This window comes from Hoplias malabaricus, chromosome 4 (genome assembly GCF_029633855.1).
Source record: "Hoplias malabaricus isolate fHopMal1 chromosome 4, fHopMal1.hap1, whole genome shotgun sequence".
NCBI classification, from domain to species: Eukaryota; Metazoa; Chordata; class Actinopteri; order Characiformes; family Erythrinidae; genus Hoplias; species Hoplias malabaricus.
The window spans coordinates 35,606,953-35,633,357 of NC_089803.1; the positions used below are offsets into that span (position 1 = coordinate 35,606,953).

Sequence of the window (26,405 nt, forward strand, 5' to 3'; positions counted from 1 at the left end):
TGACATGATGTTTGCTCTTAAATATTCTTCAACAAGAGGGAAACACAGCCTGAATAGCAATCACAGTTCCTATGAAGCAGAGCCAAATTCCGTCTCTAGTGATATGAACACATTGTAGGTATATTGTTCTTTTTCAGATTTTCGTATAACCATATTTTATCATACTGTCATAGCATCTGCAGCTGTTTTACCAAGGCCAAGATCAAATTCTGGTGTCTAATAATAACAACAAAGTAACTGTGAACTTACAGCTAGTCTCACAACCTTGTTTTATCATAAGAAGTGGCAGTAGAACCACATAATTTGTCAGGATAAAGCCCCTGACTGTCACAGCTGGGGCCATGTGTTCAGTTAACACAGAACAATTGAACTGCAGCATTTTAGGAATTGCTATATGTTAAAGTAGGTATAATCAGATAACATTTTACATTTTCACATGATTATCTGTGAATATACCTCTAATGCAGCATCTCCCCTCAAAGTGTATGCACTGTAAATCTGTTACCTCTTGTATTCCTTCTTTTCCTATCAAATTATACTACATTTGAATGACACTTTTTCTGTATGTGAAAGATGGCTGCTGTAGACTTCCAGTGGATATAAAATAGTCTACACGTCTCTGATAAAATGCCTGGTTTTGTGGTTTATTAAAAAAAATGATAATCAGATTTCCGTCTTGCTTATGAAAGATAATCTGGGCATTAAAGCTGAAAAAGGAACTGAAATTGACATTTGGTGTGTGCATTTACACAGTTTTGAACATGTCGGTTTAAGTCCTGCCTTCTCACCACTGATATTGCAGTACAGCTACCTGCATCACTACATCAGCCATTGCTCAAAATGCTTTCCAACACAGCCAACTGTCCAATCCCTAAAAATGGCTCAAAGCGTAAATACAAATCAGTTTAACATTAACTGACTTTTTTAATGTATTTATTAATAATTTTACACTGGCATTTAAAAAACATACCATGTTATGTAAAAGGTGGTGAATCTTTTTTTTTTACTTTTCACCTTAAATCAATTTTAAGGTATAATATCTCTATCCAGAGAAAAACTCAATTTTTGGCCATTTTTTTGTTTACTACAACTTTTGAACACAGCAGCTGTCCTTCATGTTGTGTAAAAATTTTATGATGATTGGACCAATAGAAATGCTCCAAAATTACTTGGAACAAAATACTTTTACGTTGACTTCCATTAAGGTTAAGGTTTTTTCCTTCTTCTATAAAGTCACTATTTTGGAGATGGCCTCTTGCTATATCTCATGTCTGACTTTCTAGATTAATTTGCACTGTTTAGGCTGCTCTCTTTGCCAAGCAAGTGTATTAGATTTAGGAGAAACACTCAATGAGTTTTATTTTTTAAATTTGTAACGTATTTTAACAGATGATGCAAGTATTTGGAGGTATCTGAAATGTTGAAATCTGCCAAAAGCCATCATTCATTAAGAATCCAATCTGTGATACACTAATGTTACAACTTACAATACAGAATCATGATAATGTCATCATGTACACCAGTATAGCGTATTCCTGCTTCTGTTTTTTAGACCTAAACTGGATGTCATATTTGTTCTCAGGCTCAGTTGTGAGATCCACAAAATAGAATTTGGACTCCATCCTAAATCAATGCTTGGTTTCAATCCAGTCATTGTTTTAAAAACTAACCAACATAAAAAACAACTGCTTGATCAGGTTAACAAACAGCAAGTTACATAAGTATGTAACTTATAAACCACAGTGGTCTTTAAGTTCAGGGCTTTTTTCAGTAATATCAGTAGGGCATCCAGCAAAACACTGCCCGTTTAAACAAGCTGAAAACCTCTCGTTCCTTTATTGAGTGGCCAATTGACGTCCTCTCCAAGACATTCACTATGGCAACACAACCAAAAAAATTGTAACAGCACATGGAACTAATGCCTGCCATGCTCAAATTTTATTACTAACAGCCTTCATATAATCTGCCTTATGAGTCTTCAACACTTTGGCCAAAGGCCTGGAGGGATTGTATAGTTTAGCACATTTCTTAACTAAATCATCTTATTATAATTATTATCTGCCTACATTAGCGAACCACTGAACTACGGTCTCTGTGCTCCCAACTTCTATTACTAAAATCTTATTCTACAACACAGACATACCTGCATAGAGCTGATGCACTCATAGTGAAAGCAAATTATTTTGGAACATTTTTTTACAGAAACATCATTGTAAATGTAAACCACAATGATGACATTTTGCAGCAACCTCACCACTCTGAAGTGTATTGCATTTATAGGGATATGTGAGGGAGACCTTCATTCCTCACTTCAGTGAATGACCATTGCCAAATCAGATTCAGATCATCCACACTTCCCCAGTCTTAAAACTCCATCTGCATACTCAGGGGTTAAAGAAAACATTGTTCAATCAATAAGAATCTTGTTATTCTTGACAGTCATGGCCCACATAAACTTGCAAACACAGTGCAATAATTACTAAAAAAATAAAATAAAGTAAGGAAATGAGCTTCCAATTATCTTGTCTTGGCTACACCACACTGCACAAAGCACGTCAAATGTTTGCATTGAATATACACAGGACTTGCCCTTAATGATATCTTGTTAGATATACCTAAAACGATATACTGATGAATTAAAAGAAATATATACTTCAGTGTATGAGGTAAACCCCACCTGCAGTGCATTTACTGATTGTAATTTAATTAATACAGAGTTGGGATTGAAAACTCTTCCAACCTAACATTATCTGACAACTAATGTCATTAAGAACTGTTTGGCTACAGCAATGGTAGCCATTTAATCTAACTCCAGTATATTTAAAGCCTTATTTTATAGAGTAATGGCAGAAATGAACCAAAATAGCTGGTTATTTTGTTTTTTGTTTTTTTTTTGTATGTACTGAACATACTCCTATTAGAGCCTCTTTATGAAATACTAAGTATATTTTTAAAAATTAGACAAATTGCAAGTGCAGTTATATGTAATCTCCACAATATAAAATCATCACCAGCACAATATTAGCTATATAGCTTTACTTCTACTAAGCTATATCTTAAAGTAATTTAAATTTATTGTGGTGGCTGTCATGATTGTGGAACAATGGTTGTTTGGAAACTACAGCTGTTTGAACTAAGTTTTGCCAAGATGGTTTCCATGATTTTTTGGATGACACTGTGGCATGTCCATTATTCCTTTGTGGAAGTACATTGGTTTGCCTATTTAACCACTCATTCCTTGAATTTATTATACCCAGTCATCACCAGTTCCCCCATCTTCTGACACCAATTTTGGAATGTGAGATCAAGCACATGCTTCTTACAACACATCTAACATTGTAGATCTGTTATTCCAATCAAAAAATGTGTGAGGAGAATTATAACCTTCTTAATCACTAAGAGAGAGTGATTTCAGATATGCTCTCTAGGACTCCAGGCCAAGGCATCACTGTGGATAGAAATAGTGAACTCCTGATGATAGGGCCAACCCTGAGACTACTGTCTCACTCTTGAACCCCCAATCCAGGGGACATATTATTGTTTCTGTCAACACTTTTAGTCTTCATACAGATGTTACATTTTTATATATATATATATATATATATATATATATATATATATATATATATATAACATGGATCACTGACTCATTTATTTGCATAACATTCATCTAAAGGACCTCAGGCTGCAGTCCAAACTTGTGTCATACTCCCTAGATGACAGATCATAAAAGTAATTATACAGGTAGCGGTTAGATACTAATTTAACTGGGAAACCTGAACCTTATGTCTCTATAAAAATTATTTATTACATACATGAATGCATAAACTGTTATTGTACGACAGACTGTGAGCTACGGAGGGTGTGGGTAGTGTAGTTTGCTGCAGCATGGAAACCTCTATCACTAATCACTCACACTTTCAGACAAGGAGAACTACTTTAATAAACTGTAAGCCAAACCAGAGGAAAAATTCAAGCAGATACTTGCACTAAAACATTATCCTCCAAAAATCTGTTCCACTCTCAGAGCGCAGGGACAGCAGGATCAGATTATTTGCACTCTAAACAGGGGAAAATACAGACAACTGAATATGTGGCTTGTGTCTGCATTCCTATACACACTTAAACAACACACAAGTCAAATAAGACGACTACTGAAGCTTGTATATGATCTGTGTCTGAATAACTCACTCTGATACAGACAGAAGAGCAGAGAAATGTATTAGAGTCTGACATGCTAACAGCTTTCCATTAGAGCTTTTGACAAAAATGCTAATGTGGCTAACCAAGATGAACTGTTTTTATCTCCTTATTATGCTACACTGTGGGATTCTTTACCTCTCTGACACACAAAGGCAGTGGGTGTCTGTGTTTTTGTGTGTTGTAAGACTGTCCAGCACAGAGAGAGGATTTGGATATAGCTCTTTATCCATCTTTCTCATTCGGTTAAATTAGTGCTGCATGCTAAACCAGACAATCAGTCACCAACATGGCGCCCACACACCAAATAATTATGTGACCACAATCTGTGGTTATCAACGCCTTGTTAAAAAAATCAAATATATCTAAACTAAGATTTTCTAAAACTTAAGGGCCCAATGGAAAAACACAACCAAAAACCATGAGTAGAAAAACATAAAGTAGTATCTCAAAAATAGGTGTAAAACCATACAAAACTGTAACTAAGCAAACATAACTAACTAGCCTTGCTGAATAAAAGAGCATAGACTATAGAGTTCCATTCCGTTCTTGTGCTTGATTTAGTTGGTTAGCACAGTATGATCATATTGCTCGACCCCCATTTCAGTTAATTATTGAATCAAAGGAAAATATTAATAATTCTAAAAGAAATAAGAATAGGTCATACGTCTTCTATAGAGTGACTTCTGGAAAACCTCAAAAAGCACAATGTGCCTATGTGCATAAAGGCATGTTTTAAGCTTTCTCAATGACCACCCATACCTGATAAGACCTGTCATTGAACAGGTGCAAGTTTTGCAATTTGTCTCACAGAGAAACAGGTGCTTTTTTAAAATAAAGTGGCTGTATACTGGCTTTCAAATAACTAGATCCAAGAAATGCTTATGCTTTGTAAATACTGGCTTTGTAAATACATACTCCAACCTATGTAAAATTTGTAAATTGTAGTTGGGGCAATTTCATAATTGCATAAAATCAGTCTCCTCTCCTCTGGAGACTGTCCAAGATGATGCATGTAACACCTCAACTTAAAATAAAGCTGGAGACCTACTCCTAATGCTAATCTGAAGTTTTTAATTTTCATTTAACACTTGGTTGAGCCTCTAACAGTCTCTAACCGTGGCTGAAGTGAGGGGTCACAGCACCAGCATCCAAAACACAACATGTGCTGGTTTTGCTGGTAGCTGGTCTATGCTGATTATCCACTTCTGAATATGGATATTTCAGTAGTGTGTATATGTCCACAGCATCTCACTGTACATTCCATTTATGCCTGCACCATAGGCCTTGGCACATAGTGCCAATCCTAAAATCTAATATCTACACAGCAAAGATCTTTCCATATTTATTCTGAAAACTATATCAGAGGACTGACAGATAATCATGAATGCCACTGATATGAACTTGTAAAGAATGATCAGTTCTACTTCTACAGGCCCCACTGCTGTGAACAGAGCCCCAGCCTTACATTACCACCTGGGGGATAAGCTAATTACCACTCAGTCAGTTCAGACAAAATATACAGTAAACGTAGTAGTACTTGTTTTTAACCTAGTTTTGATGGTTAACTTCATATTGATAAGGCCAAACTGCACCTTTCTTCAAAGATACTGCACTATTACAATGTTGTTTATTCCTGCACTTTTTCTGTGCAGCCTGTCTATTTGTACATTTGCTTTACACTGTCAGGTTTTGTATTAAATTCCAAATCATGCTAAATTCTTGTTCATAATCACACATAGTCCAGTTCAAATAGATGCATATATCATGTCTCTTACCTGGGAGTAGGAAGCAGGTCCAAAGCAGGAGGATGGGAAAATACTCCATAAGAATGTATGTGCATAGGTCAGCGCGTGTGAATCGGTAAGCACCGCTTCTTGCAAAATGTTTGGTCTTCTTGAGACAACTGCACTGCCACAGCAGCCCTAAATCTGGGGAGGAGTGGCTCCCATCTGCAAGGAGGTGCACTAAAACAGCACACTATTGAATGACAACAAGGCTTGCAGGCACACACACACATACATACTACTAGAGGTCTAAATGATCCCATAGCACCCCCCCACTCCATTCCCCAACACGCACACACACACACACACACACACATGCACACCTTATAGGTGGGAGGTGTGGGGTGTAGTGTGTCTTTGTAAAGTTCATGTAGCTCAGACAGGAGGCGAGTGGTGAAGACATTTACTCTTTAAAGACATTTTTATGGAGCAGTGCCAGTTACCTTTCTTCTTTTACTGCTTTTAATGTAACTACACCTTAACAATTCTCTCTCTCTCTCTCTCTCTCTCTCTCTCTCTCTCTCTGTCTCTCTCTCTCTCTTTCAATGAAATGAGGGGAAACTCTCCAGATGTTGAGCCATGGAACGTTTAACCAGTCCAGTGCCTTGGGCTTCACAAATTTCAGTAAACACATTGACTACATTCCGGGAACCCACATCCATGCGTCCATGAGGGATATTATCAGGCAAATTAAAAGTGTTTTTTAAAAACACATAATACATAACCTTGATTCATTAAACAATAAATATGCTGATAATTAATTTTGAAAAAACCCAAAACAGAAACAATGTAAATCAATCTCTACCGTCTATTTTTGTAAGAGGATGATGATATTCTAAAAATTATGTTGTATGTGTGTGGTTTAACCTCATTCTTTGCGTTAATAGGTGGTAAATTATGCAACTAAAACCTGTTTAAGTGAACACTTTGGTTCTATTCTCCAAATATGGGCACAGTGGTTCATCACAAACAAACCCATTAGATAGAGCGTGTCTGTTGGACATTAAACACTTTAGTAAACAGACAATATCCTGGAGGTGGCAGAGCAGACAGTAGCTGTAACCACACAAAAGCACTGATTCACCGAGATATTTCTGAGCTGCATGAGTCAGGGATTGAAAGTGTTTCCAGACAAGGATGAGCTACGATAAGAAACTTCATAGGATTTCAAAGAGCCAGAGTCCAGTAAACGGCCATAAAGATTCAGGAAGGCATTAGAATTTTAACAGCATTCGAGAACTTAATTCTTACAGCTGCACTATGAAGAACTGTTTGTTAAAACTTAAAACGTCACATGACTAAATCAAGAGGAAAAATAGACCTGCTAAAATGTAGTGCCATTCTGCTGTTGTGAGTTACTCTTTAAACCCTGAAATATTCATTTCAAATATTCAAAAGGTGTTCGTCCTGTGACCTCATGGGTTTCCTCTGGATGCTCTGGTTTCCTCCCATTGTCCCAAAACATGCATTCTTAGGTGGATTGGTGACTCAAAAGTATCCATAGGGTCTGCAGCCTGTCTGGAATCACTGGGCACAGATACACCCTGGAGGTGGTGCCAGTCCTTCACAGGGCAACACACACTCACACATTCACCTACGGACACTTTTGAGTCGCCAATTCACCTATCAAGGTGTGTTCTTGGACCGTGGGAGGAAATCCACGCGGACAGTCAAACCCACAAACCATGGACCCTGGAGCTGTGTGAAAGTGACACTACCTGTTGCACCACCATGTTTCCCTCTCAAGTTTCACTTTTGTTTTAAATGTATTTTATTAATTAATTTCGTAATAAAGAAGACATTTCCGTTCCATCTGATAAGTAAATTCTCTTTGAATGCTAAACCAAAGTCTTTTTTGGTGTGAGGAATCCATACCAAAATTATCCTGCATAAGAATAGATGTACAGATATATTATATAACTGTGGTCACCAACCATTTTCCATACAAAATCACCTTTTGAAATCTGAAAAAAATGAAAGATCTAGCAGCGTAAATGCCAGGCTTAGGCTACTTAAAAAACAAAGCTGTGTATGTCCGCATCACCTCCAATAACATAAATTAATTAAATGGTTTACTTATTTCATTAATATGTACAGCTGAGTTTTGGCTGTAGTGGTACTTAGTGCTTGAGGCTTTCTGTTTTTTAATGTCTTCATGGGAAATCTTCGATTGTTTTTCCTTCAGCACATTATGCAATATTAGCTTACTGTTATTTGCTTCAGCATTCCAAAACTGTACATGCTGAATAAAGTATTCAAAAAATTTGCTTCAACTTCTGCTCGGCTCAGAGAGGGCAGAGACAGAGCAGCAGCACTATTGCTCAGAGATGCAAATTTGCATGTATTCACAGAAACAAACCCTGTGTGACCACAGCTTTATATGTCCCTGCTTAAGTAGCTTGCAAACCACTGCAGATGCAGAATGACACAGCTATAGTAAATTAAATGTGATACCTGAAGCAGACATAATTAATTGTGATTGACTTGCATGGTCTTGGAGATCGACCTGTCGATCGCGATCGTCTGGCTGGCCACCACAGTTATTGAAGAACTGAAGCTCATCCAACTGCAAGCAATGGTTTAAAAAGTTAATCCAATAAACAACAATCTACACAAGGGTAAGTTCTATATAGAGCCATATGAGCTCATGGCAATCACAGCCCAGAGAGTGACAATTAAACCACATGTCAAACTTAGAATGGGCATGCGTCAAATTCACCAAAAATGTGACAAATTTCCTTAAATACATTAGAGATGACATCAAAGCTGTCTCACAGAAACATACATAAACCATCCTCCATTTCCTTCCAGAAAAACAAAGTCTTGGGTCAACTATGAGAAAAAAAGAAAAGCTGCATTAAGTTAAACCAAATGGAGCTGGTGTGCATTACTGATGCAGACGCTGTGCTAAAGAGCCAAACAGCTGCCGAACTGACCTGGGCTGCAGTAGCATGCAGTTTGCCAGATAGAGATGCTCCTACTGCTAGGAGATTTTAGGGCTTCCAGTGTTCACCAGCACAGATCTGCATGGTCTTAATTTAGTGAGTGTTTATCCTCAAGCACTGGCAGGACTCTACATACTCTAACATGCATGTAAAGTTAATAAAAACCAGGTGTGGAAGCAGAGCTGGGGGGCTGACACTATATTCTTCAACCTCAGTAGTGTGGTGAAATAAAGTCTTATTCGATTCATTTCCATTTAGTTCTTCCTTGCCATTCCTGAATGGGCATTGAAATCATATTGATTGCAACCCTAATAGCCCTCAGAAGAAATCGGCCTTTGGAGCCTGTGAAACCTCTCCATTTTAAAGTCTATTTGCCCCAGTATCCATGTGTTTGATTTTAGAAGTGTAATTTATTACATCCATGGACCATGGTCATGTGCCAAGTTGCCAACTCGAATGCTTAAGTCCCCATTCATTTGAGTTACAAGTAAATCTATCTTAATCCAAAATCAACACACTGAGAATTAACGATGACAGGAATGAAGCAGAGGTGCGGGGAAATTCAGACAACGCGGAGAGACAGAGCACACTGAGACTGAATACACGCATGCGCTGGCACACACAATCACACAAAGTGAGCCAAATCATGCAGAGATCTTCAGAGTACATCCTGAACAAATATACAAAGAATGCTCTGCTGCTGAAAAGGGGAAACATTGAGAGACTATATAGTTGCAGCAGCAGAATGTCTGCAAATGTCCTAAAAAGCACATCCTAATGAGAGTCATGGCTGTACACATGTCTTGTGAACATTTTATTTAAATCAACAGCAGAAGGCTCTAAGCAGAATGCACTGTGTTCTTTGAAAAGTTTGGCTTATATTGTGTTTTAAACTGTGCAGAAGAGGCACAGCAAAGACTCTGTTTCAGTTCTGCTTCTCTTTATATTTGATCTTTAAGGCATAGAAATTTGGAAAGCAATGATGAAGTTGCACTTACATCCACATGAGGGCAGCACAGGGGAATCAAGATGATAGGAATCCATAATCAATTGCTTGTGTAATTTATTTACAGCATTATTTACATAGTCAAACGATTTTACCGTTTTCAAGAGTACTAATGTAATTATTGATGTTTATAAATCATTCACTCAAATTTCAATGTTAAACATTTAATTGCTCTATAAATAATTGTGCTTCATTTGGTTGTATGGAATGTTAAAGATACATTTTAACTGACTACACCCATAATTATGTGTACGTATACATATATGAAGTAATACAGCCTGAGCAGCTTCACATACAGCATAACCATAACCATTCATATACAACATAACCATTTTGCCATTTTCTGAAAGCATGTTTCATAGGTATCATACACACCTATCAGCCAAAACTTTAAAATGACCTCATTGTTTCTACACTCATTTTAAATCTTGTACTTTTTGTATCTAGTTCTTGCAATTCTGTACTGTAGTCTATCTGTTGCTCTGCATACTCTTTTAGTGCCCTTTCTCTCTGTTCAGATGTAGCCCAGTCTGTAATTGTAAAACTGCAAAGTACACCTATATGGCAAGTAGAACTGCTAAATTGATAAATAATTGCAGGAAATGGCACAATGTTTACCCTGTATAGGGTGAGGTTGCTCAGACAGGCAGCATTACTTACATGTCATTTCACAACTTGGGCATACAGGTTTGTATGCAAAAATGGAGAAAGGAGAAAAGAAGAGGGGAGGAGCTCTTGTTGATTGTAGCGTGTGTGCGTGTTTGTGTGTGTGTGTGTGTGAGAATGTGTGTGCATGAGCTACATCACAGCAGGCCACAACAACCTCAGAAGCAGTGACAGCTACTGACTGTGTGAACAGAAGGCACCGGACTAGCCATCCTTCAACCTGAGGATTCAGTGGGTTTTAGTATCATCCTAGAGCTACTGAAAACCCTATTCATGCCAGCAGTCAAGGTAAGGGGAGGATGCTACAGGCACATTATTACAATTATTCTCAACATCATCCTCATCATCAATAGTTTTCATCACAATCATCACCATTATTATTATTACTATTAGAAGTAGTAGCAGTAGTAATAGTGGTTGTTGTTGTTTTAATTGTAAACACTTATTCCAATAAAGATTTGACACATAGTACTCTTATACATGAAACAAATATATGCTTCATGGCTTGTAATCACATTCCTTAGGCTTTCTTACTGTAAAGCATATGGTGTACTATGGTGCATACAACTATTTATATCACTAAGTTTCCTTTTTGTTTGAGTCGAGCAGAGGGAGTCAGTGGATTCCCATTATGTCTGAATCCCTGGTGGATTACTAACTCTATGTGCTTGTATGCTCTGGGAGTTGGCTAAGACAAAGAGGAGGAAACCCATGAAGCCTAACCAGGAAATGACCAGAAACAATAGCCTAACCGTAACTGTGCAATACACTATATCTTAGTGAGGTTAACAGAAGTTTTGAGCTTGTGTGTTTTTTTTTAACCTTCCAATGTATAAATGCACTACAATCTAATCATCTATACACTTATATCATATATTGATCTGCACTCTAGGCCCAAAGGTTTTTGGAAACCATGTATAATCAGTGAATTCAGCTTCTTTAACTGTATCCTCCACAAAGAGACAAACTATGGTGCATACAGCTTATAATATAATCCCCACAGAAATTCATAGAATCAAATAGGATGATCTGAAACAGCGGCACATTGCTTTAAGATCACCAAGCTCAGTGTCAGGCACTGGTTACAGTTGTATAAATCCACAGCAGCACTGGACTGTGGAGCAGTAGAACTGTGTTCTCTGAAGTTTTCAAGTGTATTTTGTATGATTGGGAGTGCAGTTTGTGATCCAGTAATAATCACGCAACATCAGTGTGTGACTTTACTGATTGTGACTGATTCTTGTGGCTGTACGGCTACATATTTTACACATTACAGAAAGGGTTACAACATTAGATCTGATGCCTTTAAAGAAAGGTGGAGTCTGTTACTGAAGCAAACAAGCATACTCCCTACAGATGCCCTTCATTTCAGAAGAAATGTTGTATGAGAAGGCCATACAGTGAGTGTACGGATGTATCTATCTCTCCGTGTTTACATTGCTGTTTCAGTAAGATGAATAACCTCAAACTCTGAAAATCCACAGAATCCTCAATATGGAGGTAGGAGCACTGTGAGTTCCAGTGACCATGATAACATTGGACATTCTGAAACAAAAAAGCAGCTTAGGCTGGAGAAACAACATCATCTACATGTTCATCCTACAAATCCTATCAGTGTGTTCATCACCAGAGGAAAAAAATAGGTCACATAGCCTACTTTGCATCATTTGATGGAAGATGTGATGAACATGTGGGTGCAGGAAGCTGTCAAAATCCCTTTGTGCTCTGTATACAAAAATAAACCTTTAGATCTTTTTTTTTCTCCGCACAAAAACCCAAATCCTTTAATATACTCTGGCACAAATTATGAGTAAGCTGTACCCAAAGGAAGGCAGGGGCTACATAACTAATGTATTTACCTACTTGATATAAAAACCTGCTAGAAAATGGGTTTAACAAATATTAATTAAAATCTGTACAATATGACCTGCTGCTATGGCTAAATAAAGAGGAACACCATCCAGAGGCTGTGTTGTACACTGAATGTTTTCACTTTTGGGCCTGGATTTCTACTGCACTTCACGATGTTGCTGCTTGATCTCTACAAGCCTGACTCAACTCATCAGCTCAGCAACAACCATTCACTGGTGTGCCAGAGCATCAGCAATCAAGGTGATAAAGGCAATAAGCATGACTGGAAGTAAACAAGTTTGGTCCTGAATTGGTATTACTATAAAATACATTATCCAAAGGTCTTAATATTCATCTGTAACTTGTAGTGATTGGTATAAGTAGGTAGCACCACTGCCTTCCACGCAGCAGATTGGGGATTCCGTGTTTGGACAGAAACACCACACTTTTAAAAAATCCTTGGGCAAGACTCTCAATGCTGCATTCACCAACATTTGTAACATCAAGTGACAGGAGTGTCTTCAAAATGTGTTTTCACATTTTAAAAAAAAAAAAAGTGTGAAAATAATGCCAGAATATATCTTCACTTTGTTTTGTGTTAGATGTCATGGCGGCCGACTTACAGAAGCTCAAAGTTCAGGAATGTGTTTGGAAAAGCCAGCAGTCGAGAAGAGTGTTATGACGGTATTCCCATCACCAGGAGCGTTCATGACAACCACTTCTGTGCCGTCAATCCCAAATTTCTTGCTGTCGTCACAGAAACATCCGGAGGAGGATCTTTTCAGGTTATACCAATTTACAAGGTAAAATAATACCTACCATTCACTCACCATTTATTCTCCTCATATTAACATATTAGAACCTTCAAAAGTATTTGTGATGAACCTCAATATTAATGTGCCCTTTGAAAATTAAAAACATGAAAATGTTTAACTTTTAAAAAGACATGAGCTGATACAAAACTTATATGATTAATATGATTTTTATTTCACCTTATATTACCATGATAATGCACTAAGAAAAAAAAAACACTATGGATCAGTTTCGAAGACAGGTATTAAGATTTGTCTATGATTAGATTTTCTTGAATTAAATAATTTCCCATCAAAACGTTGTGCAGTCCTGGTGCTACAATGAAAACATTCTTCAGGAAAGCAACCCTACATAATACCTTAGACACATATGTAGTGTCCTAAATACCACTTCAAATAAACATAATGGTACACTAGATACATACAAATAATGCTGCAAACATTTTGAGCTGTGAAGGTGCTCAGATCAAAATAGGTCTATAGCTTGAGATCAAAATTTCACAATGCACAAGGGACCTTGCACAACCATAGCTGCATTACACTATGCAGAGTATCACACTACAATTTTTTCAGTTTAATGTTTGACTAATCTATGTACACTGGCAGACCATACTGGAAAAAATGTTTGTAGACAACCCAATAGTGAATCCAGCTACTTTAAGTTGTACCCATTTTGCACACTGACATTCACCTAAGCAACCACATCATAGACAGAATGCCTGCACATGAGCCTAAGGTGACCATAACCAATATCATATGTGGGCTAGAGGGGTATAAAACCTCTCAGCTGCATTCTCTGGAGTGATGAACATCTCAAAATTAGTTGAATTAGCATTTTTAATCCAGATTTAATAACCCAACATCAGAATCTAACCTGACTAATGCTCTTAGGGCTAAATGCCATCACATCTTAACAGCACATGTTGTAACATCGAGTGTAAAGTTTTCCCAGATGAGTAGAAGCTGTTTAGAGGACAAGGGGCTAAAAAGAGGGGCACACTCATTAATAATACATGAGATTTCAGTAATGTGGACTGAGTAGTTATCCACAAACTTTAAGCCAAATAGTGCACATAGATGTGTTTGGGCTTATTGTATTGACTGCATGGCGTGGCTGCTGAGTGAAGAATGGAGATGTACGAGAGTGGTAGAGAATCAGCCATGTGACTTTCATCCAGTCAGATCAGCTCCTTCATTCTCTCTGGATACTGAATGGTGTCACTATTCTCTCTCTCTCTCTCTCTCTCTCTCTCTCTCTCTCTCTCTCTCTCTCACACACACACACACACACACACACACACACACACACACACACACACGTTTAGCCCATTTAGAGCAGATTTCTGAACACAACTACAGGACTTACATAAAGCAGAAAAGTGACACAATTGATATGTCTGTGTTCCAATGTGACCAGCACTGCCACAAGGAAATTTTGTCTCAGGAGGCTCAGTGGCCCATCATAGTCTTGGATGAGAAATGGTTGAGCTTTTGGTCTTTGGTTTAGTTGAATTAAGCATGATAAAAATGGATGGTATCAGAGAACTTAATTAAAACACAAGAGGAGATACAACTGAGCTGACTGAAGTCTTTCCAACTGATCTCATGGCCAAGGAGAAACTACAGAGATATTGATTTTTCTTTAATATGGGGCTATACATATTTTCCAAAATTATATTACAATAAGAGATTACATAAATATACTACTCTAATTTAACTCCAGGTAAGATACATCTGCTAAATCATGATCATCTAACACAATGCTGAATTTACACTTGGCTTTCATGTGTAAATGTAACTGTATATGCTTTTGTATCTAAATTCCAAAAAAATGTGTGTAATTGAGTGCAGGGTTCAGCCTGTGAGGAATGTGGCCAAATCTTGCTGACCATCTCTGAATGTGCACAGCCTCGCTTTTTCTTTGGATGTCCTTGTGGTGTAACTGTGATATGGTCAGATGTAATCTATACTTTGCTTAAAAATGTAGATGTTGATACAATTTGTCAAGGTATTATTTATAAAATGGTCCTTATCTTGGAAAATATAATATCCTTTCCTTTGTTTGAATAAAAGTGTCTGACATGCTTAAAAACTACTGATGTATTTAAAAATTAAATAATTCTCTCCCAATCAATACCATTCATTTTTCAGAAATAAAACAGCAAAGTGAGCTGTTTTGAGTTCACTGTATTTATAATGTCACAACATCCCATAAGCAATTTAACCCCAACTAGTCGCTATGAAATGGAGCAGTGTGTGATCTGAGAATAGTTTTAAAAAATAGGTATATAAAGAAATAGCTAGTTTAAACATACTAATCAGCTAGACAGATGAGAGCAAATAGACAAGAATAAAAACACTGCTGAATATGTCAGGATAAGGAGAGGTTGTAAGCAAGTTATATAAAAATCTGTTGGTTTTGGTTATACATAAATCTACACAATCTTCATAACTGGACCTCAGAGAGAATATTAAAATATGCAAAAAAATGCAAATCCAGATATTATTTTACATATTTTGCATACATACAGAATAGTTTAATGATAAACCTGATGTGCAACCTTTTGGAATCTTTGGATTTTGGTAAGCAAACCAGTCATAACTCATTTAAGAGAAAGGGTGTCACCTTATGGAAAGTGAGTGGAAGTGCAGCATGCTTCATCATTAACATCACTGATATTCTGCTATTGAACTGAAATTAATGGAAATATTGACCAATGCTATTTTATTGCCTCAGACAGGTCGGGTAGACACTCATCATCCAAAGGTATGCGGTCACCAGGGCAGTGTGCTGGACATCAAATGGAGTCCTTTCAGGGATAATATCTTGGCTTCCTGCTCAGAAGACTGCACTGTGAGTTGTATACTATATTTTTACATGTGGAAAATGCATGATGAAAATAGCGATGGTTGTTTAAAAAGGTGAGAGCAATGCTGTGTACTGCTGATGATGATAACGACGATTTATACAGTTTAATAAACTTATGGCAGTATGGATGATGATGCGCATGATCATGATGGTGACGTCAGGTGAGGATCTGGGAGATTCCTGATGGAGGCCTGAGACGCAATATGACGGAAGCTCTACTGGTTTTGACCGGACACAGCAGGAGGGTGGGGCTCATAGAATGGCACCCCACATGCAGTGGAATACTCTTCAGCGCTGGATATGACAACAAGGTAACCATGAAATCCAAAACCACCTCAAGTAACTTATAGTTGTTTTTGTACTACAATGTAATACATCTCTCCTTATATCAATATCAGTTCATGTGGCATGACATATTCGTAATAAAATACCACAAAGCTGTGGGCAAATATATAAATATATAAAATATGTAACTTGGCAGGAGAAAGAGAGCAAATGAGCATAAGCAGATTGGAGCAAATGTGAAGAGTAGTGTCTGGACAAAAAAGCAGAATGGTAATCAGGGGCCAAACCATTTAAAAATTCAAAAACCAATAGGAGGATTTTGTATTGTATGTGACATTGAACCAAGAGACATTGTAGGTCTTTTACTTGAGAATGATATGTTCCTGTGGTCTGATGTGCGTGAGAACTCTTGCCACTGAATTCTGCACATACTGGAGCTTCTTAGACTACTAGCAGGGAGCCTAACCAATACAGAGTTGCAGCAATCCAGTCTGGATATGATAAAGGCATGAATAAGGGTTGCAGTTACTGAAAGTAAAAGATGTCTAGCATTGGTTTTCAAGTGGAAAGAGCAGTGTTATGTTATTAATGTTAAAGATGATAGAGGTCACCAGGCCGGGCCTCAGAGGACAAAATAAATCCAGAGGTAGAAAGTGTGGATTGCCTGGAAGCTGAGTATTCTTTGAATTAGTACAAGATTACATGTTGAAGTATCTTACTAAAGAAAGCAGTGTTTAATATGGGATGGTCATTTTGAACTGTGTACCAGTCAGGCAAGACTCTTGGGAGGAACAATTCCTGAGCTGAGGGGAGGTAGTGATAATCCTGTTGATGAGCAGGCATAGTGATGACTTACATGCTTTAATAGGGTCGAGGGTGGTGGGTTGGACACAATGAAGTCATTGCAAAATGCTGTCATAAGAGTTAAAATAGAACTATTTGCAGGCCTTGTAGAGGAGACAGCTATTGGTAATATTGTGTAATTCTGAATATGGCATTTGTAAGCAACTGCATGAAGTGTCAGTTAATAAGGTGCTCCAGTTGGCAGTCTCTTGCTTTCATTTAGCAGTAAACCAAGGAGCAGGGTGGCACAAAGTCACAACTTGTGTTCAAAGAAGGGCGTGCTCACTTAGCATATCAACATCAAGTTTGCCCAGGGACACAGAAGATGTCTGACAAGAGAGTCTGTGGAAGAGGAAACAGGTCAAGGGTGTTCACAAAAGCAAAAGGACTATCAGGAATTACAGATCTTACTAAAAGTGATACTACAAAGAGTGTGCGTTTTTATGGAATGGAGAGACAGTGATAGTTCAAAAAGGACTACTCCATTATCAGGGATGTGAACATCATAACATACAACATGCATGTTGGAAGAAGTAATACAGACAAAGCTAAGGATGTCCATTACTGTGAGTGTCAGAGAATAAATGTAGAGTAGGATCAAAGTTAAAGCAACACTAGGTAGTATTCTTACCTTAAAAGTACACCTTTAAGATCAATGTGAAGCCCAACTGACCTGTAATTGAGAGAATAGAGCCTCTGTCATTGCTACTCTAGTCCCTATACAATGCAGAATGTCCCCCATGGGGGACTACTGAGAGAGGGCATCAGGCTTAGCGTTCTTAGAACATGGTCGATATGAGAGAATGAAATCAAACCAGAAAAAAGCACCCATCTGGACTGACGGGGCACTTGGCCTGTTGGACTTAAGACAGGTTTTTGTGGTCCATTCAGACCAGGAACTGGTGTTTAGCCCCCTCTAGCCAGTGTCTCCATTCTTCTTGTCAGAAGCCGAGCACTGAGACTGTACTGCCCCTATGCCTATGTCTGAAGCATCTACTTCCTCCAGAAAGGAAGGTTTGGATCAGGAAGTTGTAAGACCAGAACTGTGGCCAAGTGGTGAACATTAAATATCTCATCATTTTAGTGTATTCAACTGAATATATGTTGAATATATATGAAAAGGATTTGCAAATCATCGTATTCTGTTTTAATTGATGTTTTACATAACGTCCCAACTTCATTGGAATTGGGGTTGTAGAACATGCTTCAGCCTGTAATGAGGGTATTAATTTACTTGTTATTTTTGAATTCTTTGTTAGTTTTGACATCATAGTTACATCAAAATATCCAAGAAAATTTAAAGTCACCCAAACTACAAAAGCTTCTAAAGTTACTGCTCCAAACATTGGTCCAACTTGAGAACCTTCCTATCTTTATCTGGATGCTTGGAGGAACACCTTTCTCAAGTTTTTAGGAGAAGTGATGGTGATGTGCAGCAATGTGCATGCAATTTGTTCAGTTCCATGTCTAACTATCCTGCTGAACTAATGGAGCTATTTCACCATATTAATCTACAAGCAAAAATCGCTGGATAGAAGTGCAAATGAATGCCTTTAAATACAAACAGCAACACTTATTTCACAAAACTTCACATTAAACATCAGGCCCCAGTTTACACCATGGTGCAAACTCAACTAGATCCCTATGTGACAGTTTTATAAATTGGGTTTAAAAGGATGAATAACAGGAAAACAGGATAAAAGGATAAATAATGTCTTCGTCAAAGGATTGGTTCATAGGGAACATTTATCCCTGAAAACAGTGTTCTCATGCAAACTACTTAAACGTATCTTATTACAGTGCTTGTAAAAAAAAAACCTTCTAACAGTACATTTTTGTAGCTACTGCTTCTAATGCAATATAAAATAATTATTATTTTTTTGGTTTCCACTCTATTTCAAAGATTTTTATCTGGAACTTGGAGGAGGGCAAGGCCGTGAGAATGATTGACAGTCATTCAGACGTTATCCTCTGTATGTCATTTAACACTGATGGAAGCCTGCTGGCCACCAGCTGTAAGGACAGAAAGCTCAGAATTATGGATGCACGTTCAGGAAGAGTGCTCCAGGTGGGTTTCTTAGGAATGACACACAGCACCAAAACAAAAAGCCTCTTGCTGCTATTCGATTTTACATCGATGAAAACATCTTAGGCAAATTTATCTGAAAACTCTTGAAAAATAAAGAAAGTGGCCTATGCAAAAAGCAAATATTTTACTTTTAGTTCTTTGTAGAGGATGTGCTGACATATGCATATTGAAAGAGAAGATGACTGCTTGATTGGCTTGTTGACTCTTCAAACACCAGCTTTAAGGACTTTCATTTTTCCAGTGGCCAAACATTTTAAGACCAATGGGGACCGTATTAATGACATCCTTTGCTTGTACAGCTGATAAAGGACCTTGGTCAGAATTGCACACTTTCAGATTTTATCTACTGCAGGAGAATGTTTCCAGGCTGTCTGTGTGTGTATTCAGGAAGCAGACTGTAAGCGTCACAGAGTCGGCCGAGTAGTGTTTCTGGGCAACATGAAACGTGTGCTCACCACTGGAGTGTCTCAGTGGAACACAAGGCAGGTTGCACTGTGGGATCAGGTGAGTTAAAAACGTGAGCAGTGACATAACAACAACGTATGTTTAAAAACAAAGATTATTCTAAATTTAGAAGAAGTGTTTTAGTGTTGACAGGAACACCAAAGACAATTCTTCAAGGATGAAACTATACTGGAGGTGGATAATAGACACAAAGAGGATAAAATGCAGGAAAATAAATGAAATGCACAGCTGAACTAACAGAAACCAAACCTTAAACAACTGGGGGTAAACCATGAGAACAAATGACATCCAAAACAACAAGACAAGAACACAACAGAGGATGGGGCAGACCTTTACAATTTTTACTGTTAAGACATCTTTTAGAATCAATTTCCCTTGCTGAGGTTTTCCCTGATAATATATGAAAAGAATCAATTTAATAGATAATTTCAATTTTAAACAACCACTTTGTGACAATAAATTTTAGATATTGCACAGAATCTTAATTGAGAACTCAATTGACTATGATTTCAAATATGTATGTGTCTCTGTAGGAGAACCTGTCTGTGCCAGTAACTGAGGAAGAGATTGATGGGCTGTCTGGACTTCTTTTCCCTTTTTATGACGCAGACACACACATGCTGTACCTGGCAGGCAAGGCAAGTGCTACTTTTTAGATACACTACACAGTAATCACAATATCCTGATGTGCAGCATAACTGTGTAGCACTGAGGTACAAAGAAGTATCACTTTGTATTAAATCAGTAGCAGTTATGTCTCACTTATGCATAAGGTTTTAATGTTAACTGTTTGGAAATACAGAAAAGATTGGAAACTCTTGGATTGTTTGGTTTTCCACTGTGGTTCACAGGGAGATGGTAATATCAGATATTATGAAGTCAGGCAAGAGAAGCCCTGTCTACAGTATCTAATGGAGTTCAACTCACCCACTCCACAAAAAGGCCTTGGTAAGTGAAACCAAACACCAACACACACACACACACACATACACACACACACACACACACACACACACGCACGCACAAACATTCGGAAGATAAAGTCAAAAGCTAAAAGCTACAATTCAAAACTTAGCTAATCTGGGTGTCTTGCTGAGCACTTGTCTCTTTTTTCTCAGGTATGATTTGTAAGAAAACATACTTTTTAAAATCTATTTAAGATTAAATCATTACCTATAGCTCAATTTATGGACTAGCCTCCAGGGACCTGGAGGTTGTGGGTTCGATTCTTGCTCCGGGTGACTGTCTGTGAGGAGTTTGGTGTGTTCTCCCTGTGTCCGCGTGGGTTTCCTCCAGGTGCTCTGGTTTCCTCCCACAGTCCAAAAACACATGGTGGTAGGTGGATTGGTGACTCAAAAGTGTCTGTAAATGTGTGTGCGTGTGTGTGTGTGTGTGTGTGTGTGTATTACCTTGTGAAGGACTGGCTGCCCCTCCAGGGTGTATTCCCTGCGCCCAATGATTCCAGGTAGGCTCTGGACCCACTGTGACCCTAAATTGGATAAGTGGTTACAGACAATGAATGAATGAATGAATGAATGAATGAATGAATGAATGAAATGAAAACAAAACATGTTTTTTTTGTCAGTTCTAACTCTCCTGCATTAGAGAATATTGCATAACATGGCATAAAGCAAAGTTAATGCTAGTTTTATTTGAAAAACAAAAACCTCACTGAGTGGAGTACATCTGGGCCTGATACTATTTAACTGCTCAACAATTAGAGAACATAATAGGAATTATTTTTTTCATTGACCTGTACACTGTAATATAAGTCTCAAGTAGAAAAAAAAAAATCAGTGAGTTAAACAACGATTCCTGTTTTAATATAGCTTCTTTCTCTTCCTAGGTGTGATGCCAAAGAGGGGCCTAGATGTGGGAGAGTGTGAAGTGTACCGGTTCTATAAACTGGTGACTCTGAAAGGTCTAGTGGAGCCCATCTCAATGATAGTTCCACGCAGAGTGAGTTTGGACTTGACTCAAATAATATGCTGGGGTTTATATAAAGCTTTGAGCTTGCCAGATATTCCAGTTTTAATAACATCAGTGCAGTGCTGCTGTTGAGCTGAATTTAGACTTAGTGAGTAATGTCAACATGACAGATGACATTCATTTGCTGTTTCAGGCAGAGAAATTCCAAGAGGATATCTACCCAAAGACTGCAGGTGCAGAGCCAGCTCTCTCTGCAGAAGAGTGGCTCAGTGGGATAGACAGAGGTAAATAGATGTTCTATCCCACAGAATTTCACATCATTATGATTTATTTCCCTTATACATGTGTATATGTCACATAGGACCAGTGCTGATATCTCTGAAGGAGACCTATAAGCGACCAAACCCTGCTGGACCTAAAGCTGCCAAGAGAGAGAGGAGAGCATTGGCAATGAAAGGTCTTGACCTGCTAGAGAATATTTCTCACAAAACAGACAATGAGGTGTGTATGTGAGATAATGTCACTATCCCAAAATAAAAAAAAATTAAAAATCAACTTTTTTTTTTTTTTTACTTTTGATTAAATTTTATAAAAAAAAACTGCTAGAGAGATTTTTAATGGTTCATGTTTTATTCTTGTTTAGAGTTAGTAGTGGGCAGCACACCTGTTTAAATATGTGTATTATTTAAATATTTACAGTATTGATAATGCATTTTGGTGTATTATTATTAAAATGTGAAAGGCCATCTCAGGATTATAAGCTGCCTTTAACCCACACCAATTGTTTTAAGCAACCAAAACAATTTTATAAAAAAGTACTGTGGCACATATGACCTGCATGTTACACGTGATATTAATTGTCTCTCTGTGTGTGCCTGTTTGTGTGTGTGTGTTTGGTGTTTGTGTGTGTGTTTGGTGTTTGTATGTGTGTGTGTATTTTGTGTGTTTCTTGTAGTTTTTAAGGATGTTCTACAGGCAGCAGGATGAACTGAAACGACTACAGAAGGAGCTCAGTGATAAAGATGAGAAAATCAGGCAGTTGGAACTAGAACTTAACAACTTGAAGAATGTGACTCATTAAAGATTAACTGCATGCTCTAAGCAAGCATTCCAAGTGAACCACAAAAGCCACAAATGGCAACATCTGAAACGTGGAAATAAATATAATCCCATATCAATTTGTAATACGATATAATTTTGCAGATGAGCACTAGACTGATTGATATCTACTTGACTTTTAATGGTAACAGGTTGATTGTAGATATCTGTATGAGGTCATGATTCTAATACTACTACGAAGGTCAGAGTCAAATGATTGCTTTATGAAAAAACACATATCACACAACTGCTATATTTATCATTTAATGTTAGGAATAAGCCAGTAATTCAACTGTGAATGTATGCCTCTGCTTCTGTTAATGGGAAGTCATGATAAACCTAAATTCATAACCAAGTAAAAGCATTGTTACTTGAGTAAAATAGTGACTAGATTCAAAGCACCTTCCAAAATCTAATACTGAGTGACCTGTAGAACAGCATTGGAACGTCTTAATACTAAGCATCAACCAGCAAAGGTACTGAACTCTGTATGAATCTATTCTTATAATTCTATAATGGTCTGGTATAAAATAAAATACTAAAGCTTGAATTGGTGTGAGAGCAGCGCACCAATGAAACGAAAGGAAATTGCATGCAAAAGAGGAATGAAAACTCCTTTTCTTGCTAATGCACTTGGGTAGATTTAAACGTATTATCATGAGAAAATATTCAGGTACAAGGGCAGACGTATCTGTATTTTACATAAGAATATGTTTCTAGTCACTCACTATAAAGACAAGAATTGCTGGCCATTACCTACAGATGGCAGTGAAGTAACACTGCTGTGTCATCACATTCTCCACATCTCAAATGGGTGCACTAACTTTTCACCGTCACAGAAGAATAAAATGTATTTGATCCTATACATGTGTCCTAATCTTCTCCTAATATTATGCCACACACACAGTACAACACACTGACTATGGATTAATGTTTTTCCTTGCATAGTTACACTTGTGTTTGGTTTTTGGAGGTTGTTAAGTATTATCCCCGTGACAAATGAAGATTAAATGTTTTAAACATGTAAAATGTATCTGGAGTGTGGTGGAACATAGCTGCTTAAAATCAGACCATAACAGCTTATCCCCCTTAGGATTCCAAATTGTTGTTTTTGTTATGCTTGATTTCAAAGTACTTTACTGATGTGATTTATGAATTATTTTAATTCATCATTGTATTTATTTGCTTTCTTTCTCAGACAGCTCTGAAGGCTGCATGCTTTTTTAAGGCAAAACCTTGGTGACACAGAGCCGGCTTGATCAGGTTATTGTATTAAAGGAATAATCAATTATTCTTCATTTGTAAACAGTTTAATTTAGGTTTTTAACTCACAAACCCCATTTCCAGGAAAGTTCGAAATGTAAATAAAAACAGAATGCATTGATGTGCAAAATATATAAAACTTCCAAAAACGTATTAAAATTTTAAAAAGAACAAAGAACATTTTAAACTTTTAAATGATATTGACATATTGTTTGCTTTTTAAAAAAATACTGACCTATTTTTTATTTGACACCAGTAACATGATCCAAAATAACTGGGAATGGGGTAGTGTCTGGGCTGCATCAACTCTTCTGTAAATGTTTGGGAACTGAGGAGACCAAGGTTTTGAAAGTGGAATGTTTTTTCCCCATTCTTGGTTGATATAGGATTTATACTGCTCAGTATTTTGAGTCTCCTTTATTATTTTTTTTATTTCATAATTCACCAGATTTTTTCAATGGATCAGAACTAGTTTAGCAACTCTTATTTACAATGGGACAATTCTTTTATAATCCATGTGAACTGGCTTTGTCTGGCTAATATAATAAAGACATTTCCAGAAAATGGTGTCTGGATGGCAGAATGTTCCAAAACCTGTAAATATCATTCAGCATTGACGGTGCATTCACAGATGTGCAAGTAACAACTTGTGCACAATTGCCTCCTCATACCATCACAGATGGCTTTTGAATTTTACACTTATAACAAGCCTCCTTGGGTTGAGTTCTGACAGTGAAATTATACACTAATCGTAATCCCTTTTTTTTTCTTCAATTAACCTACGCATATCATTGCATTCTGTTACTTTACTTTTGCACAGCTTCCCAATTTTTTTTTGGAAGTTTGTATTTGGTGAAAATCTATACTCAAATGTTCAATATATTGAGGGACAATGCCACTTTACTCTAAGATTAACACAAAACTTTGTATTTTTCTAAAAGAGTAAAGCACTTGGATACAAGTTACTTGATTGTGACCTTGTCTTGGGCACCATCGATATGTTTACCTCAACACAAACTGAGTTTAACATTGAATTTAAATGAACCTCTATTATATAGGCCTTGCTCAGACTTATGTACTGTCAAGTGCAGTCTGATAAAGCCTATCACTACTCCAAATATTTCACTCCATATCTTTGTCCCTCACTTTTTCCCTCCCTTCGCTTTATGCTCTTTTTATTTGTGTCACAATTTTTCTTTGTCTGTCCTTTTCTGCCTGTATTTCTCTCCCCTTTTTTTATTTCACTCACTCACTTCCTCTTTTTCCATCTCTCTGTTGCTCTCCTTTATTTCTCTGCTACCCCACACCCCCTTCACCCCCACTCCAGAGCTGGAGAAAGTAGAACTCTGCAGGATAATATATGAAAGCTTTCTGTTTAATCACATTTTTGAGTGGGTGGCTTTCACCTCTATTTGAGTAAAGAGTAGAGCAGTGAACATCATGCTGCTGCCTCTATAATGTTCACATTGCAATCATACTGCAAAAGCAATTGTCAGAACGATGTGAACCATTAATTTTCTGTAATTTCTGGGTACACTTTTTTTAATAGGTTTAATGTGGTTTAATGTGGTTAATTCTTACCTAAAATAGATTCTTTTATTGTCTATGAGCTATTTGTCCACCAGACAAGTCTCTGATTGTGTAATTTAATACATTTAGATGAATAAAACTATCAAGGACAAGGTGTAACATGTGCCAAAAAAAGCTGTATGGGACAAAACAGAGCCAGAAAATAATTGTACATAATACAAAAAAATTATTATAAAACAATTTTCAGTTTTTCCAGTACAGGGTGCGGGAACACACCCTGGGCACCAGTCCATCACATGGTGACACACACTCACACCTACAGACACTTTTTAAGTCGTCAATCCACTTACCAATGTGTGTTTTTGGACCGTGGGAGGAAAATGGACACGGGGAGAACACACCAAACTCCTCACAGACACAAGAGCTGTGCGACAGTGACACTATATGCTGCGCCACTGTGCTGCCCTAATATACAAATTTCAATTAATAATTTTTATAGCACAAAGTAGCAAAACTATTACTGGAAAGTGTTAATATTTTAAAATGATACTTGCATTTATTTTTAGAACATCAGTTCATGCTTGAATTTTTTTTTTTTAAGGTGAAAATACTTAATAATTAAAATAATTATTATTACTGCAAGTATTAGGGCATCTGTCTCTCAGCTTCCACTGAATCTCTCATTCATGATTTCATTTCACTTTGACTATTTTTGGACCATGTCTGTTGATAAATTCACCATGGTATATTTACTCAATATAGAGCTG

The 26,405-nt window shown here is 37.3% G+C and overlaps 2 protein-coding genes across 3 annotated transcripts in view; one reads left to right on the top strand and one right to left on the bottom strand.

Moving 5' to 3' along the window:
* Positions 1–6,084, bottom strand: part of itga11b (integrin, alpha 11b) — a 38,259-nt gene extending 32,175 nt beyond the window's left edge. For both annotated transcript variants that reach the window (XM_066668193.1, XM_066668192.1), the window contains exon 1: positions 5,979–6,084. In XM_066668193.1, the coding sequence (XP_066524290.1) occupies positions 5,979–6,027 (49 nt within the window). In that variant the 5' untranslated portion in view covers positions 6,028–6,084. The remainder of the gene's footprint in view (positions 1–5,978) is intronic.
* Positions 6,085–10,755: 4,671 nt separating this feature from the next.
* On the top strand, positions 10,756–24,659 carry coro2bb (coronin, actin binding protein, 2Bb). Its single transcript, XM_066667873.1, has 12 exons — positions 10,756–10,892; positions 13,058–13,258; positions 16,005–16,121; positions 16,298–16,447; positions 19,168–19,332; positions 19,741–19,857; positions 20,352–20,460; positions 20,674–20,766; positions 21,665–21,777; positions 21,941–22,031; positions 22,109–22,248; positions 22,703–24,659. Exons 1-12 carry the CDS (start codon positions 10,878–10,880, stop codon positions 22,826–22,828), a joined length of 1,437 nt encoding a protein of 478 aa, XP_066523970.1. The 5' UTR covers positions 10,756–10,877; the 3' UTR covers positions 22,829–24,659.
* The last annotated feature ends 1,746 nt before the right edge of the window (positions 24,660–26,405 follow it).